Genomic DNA, 2,434 nt, shown 5'->3' on the forward strand with positions numbered 1-2,434 from the left:
CCCGTCTACCGAGGGGCCAAAGCTGCTGGTGATTGACTTTGGCTCTTAGCATTTGTTTCTTATTTAAAATAAAAAAAAAAATGCATTCCCAGATTACTCCTTTTTATGTAGTTATAATTTTTCAATTATATTCCATTTTTTTCTGCTCTATGCCTTTTTGCTTTGTCATAAAATGTCATTATGGTAAAAACATGGAAGTTTTCAGTGTTAGAAAATCTAGCACATATGAAAAGCAGTTCATGCAGCAAATAGTCATTGTAGAGCAAAACTTTCTGAACTATTAAAAATAGGGAAACTTAGGACTTTATTGTACTCAGTATAAGTAATTAAACTCACTTAAGAGGATTAGCCATATATTTGAAGCAAACACACACACACACACACACACACACACACACACTTTCTTTGTGCATGTATTAGTCTGCTGGAGCTGCCATAGCTAAATACCTCGGACTGGGTGGCATGAACAACACACCCTTGACTATCTCCCAGTTCTGCAGGCTAGAAGTCCAAGCAGAGGCCTCTCTCCTTGGCTTGCAGAAGTCTATCTTCTCACTGTGTCTTCACGTGGCCTTTCCTCTGTGCACGTGCCCCTGGTGTCTCTTCGTGTGTCCAAATTCCCTTTTCTTTTAAGGACAGCAGCCAGATTGGATTAGGGCCCAACCTAACGGCCCCATTTTAACTTAATCACCTATTTGAAGGCCCTATCTCCAAATACGGCCACATTCTGAGGTACTGGCTTAGGGTTTTAACATGTGGATTTTGGAGAGGCACAGTTCAGCCCATAACAGTGTATGACATGTAACGATATTAATGCCGTGAGTGATGTGACCCTCTAGGGTGAAATTTAAATGAAAAGATTTGCAGGTTTCCTATGTGCCTCCATTGTGTTCTCATTCCTGATATTCACAAAACGCAGAGTCGAAAGAGTTTCCCGTGCTGTGCTTCTGTTCTGGCAGGCCTGGCAGCTGCGATTCAGCCACCTCGTGGGCTATGGTGCCAAATACTACTCTTACCTGATGTCCAGGGCCGTGGCTTCCATGGTGTGGAAGGAATGCTTTCTACAGGACCCGTTTAACAGGTAAGAAGCAGAGGAAGTTTATGAAACACACACTCCTTCAGCCGCAGTAATCCCCCACCCTGCTGCAGCCGAAGTCAGGCTCGGAAAGCATCAGCCCTGAGAGCAGAGCTGAGCCTGGCGGGAAGAGGCAGTGTCCTCACCCAGCCCAGGCTGCTCTCCGCCTCCCTCCGCACCAGCCCGCGCCTGCTTCCTGGGGCTGACCTTGGCCCGGAATGTCCACCTTCCCCTTCGCTGTGGTACCGTGGTGGTGATCACGTGGTGCCCTCTGGAATGCCCGTGGGGACCCTCGTGTGAGGGCTCTTGCTTCTGTACAAAGCGGTCCATGCCTCTCCTGTGGGTTTTCTTTGTTTTTCCAGCCATTCTTGTTGTCAGTTCCTACTGCTCTCTGCTTCCTGTTATTTTTGACAGGCTGCCTTACTTTCCGCACAAGCATTTGAAGTTTCCCTCGTGTGGACACCTTCTTTCCTCTTTATTGCCCAAAAGACTTACTACTGTTTCTCATTTGGGACTAGCAGTGTTGGAAACTTTGTTGGCATTAACACTTAGTCCGTTTCTGGAAAGTGACCCCTCTGCCGGACTTTTGGAGCACTTTTTTTCCCAAGTGAGGTGTCTTGGTAGAAACGAGTGGTAATGTGGAGAGGAGGTGCTCCACCGACCGTTCCTGGCACAGCTCCCCTTCATTGTGGCCACTCGCTGCAGATTGGATAGTGAGGTGGCTACAGACTCCTCCCTCCATCGTTTTCTGCTGCCTCGCCTCTTATGTGCCTTCCCAGGCAGCCTGGCTCCGCGTTTCCATCACCAGGATAACCCGTGGTTAAGACAACAGAGTTTCCAGCTTTTCCTATAGAAAGCTAACTAAAATGTTTGTGTGGTGGCTCCCTGGTCCTCTACCAAGTGCATATTTCGTCAAATTAGCCAGTGACTGTGGCAAGCCTTTAATGATTCAAAGAGGAAATCTGGGCTAGGTAAATTTCAGTTATGGATGCAGGATGTCCTCACCCTTCCCGAGTGGAGGCAAGACATGGCCTTGGAGGAGTGGGAGGGTGGCCCAGGATAGTAGTCCAGTCTCCCTGCTCTCTTGGTAAAGCCATGTAGTAGTGAGACTTCCATTGGGTGGAGAGATGCAGGGGTCTCACGTTGGGTGGAGAGGTGCAGGGAGCTCACGTTGGGTGGAGAGGTGCAGGGAGCTCACGTTGGATGGAGAGGTGCAGGGATCCCATGTTGGGTAGAGAGGTGCAGGGATCCCTTGTTGGGTGGAGAGGTTCAGGGATCCCATGTTGGGTGGAGAGGTACAGGGATCCCTTGTTGGGTGGAGAGGTGCAGGGGTCCCTTGTTGGGTGGAGAGGTGCAGGG

The 2,434-nt window shown here is 49.1% G+C and overlaps 1 protein-coding gene across 1 annotated transcript in view; it reads left to right on the forward strand.

The window, feature by feature from the left end:
• The window catches only part of MIPEP (mitochondrial intermediate peptidase), a 156,178-nt gene that overhangs the window by 121,794 nt on the left and 31,950 nt on the right, over window positions 1–2,434 (forward strand). The window contains exon 16 of the mRNA XM_012649873.1: window positions 960–1,081. Within this exon, the coding sequence (XP_012505327.1) occupies window positions 960–1,081 (122 nt within the window). The remainder of the gene's footprint in view (window positions 1–959; window positions 1,082–2,434) is intronic.

Source organism: Propithecus coquereli, unplaced genomic scaffold (genome assembly GCF_000956105.1).
Source record: "Propithecus coquereli isolate 6110/MARCELLA unplaced genomic scaffold, Pcoq_1.0 Scaffold306, whole genome shotgun sequence".
NCBI classification, from domain to species: domain Eukaryota; kingdom Metazoa; phylum Chordata; class Mammalia; order Primates; family Indriidae; genus Propithecus; species Propithecus coquereli.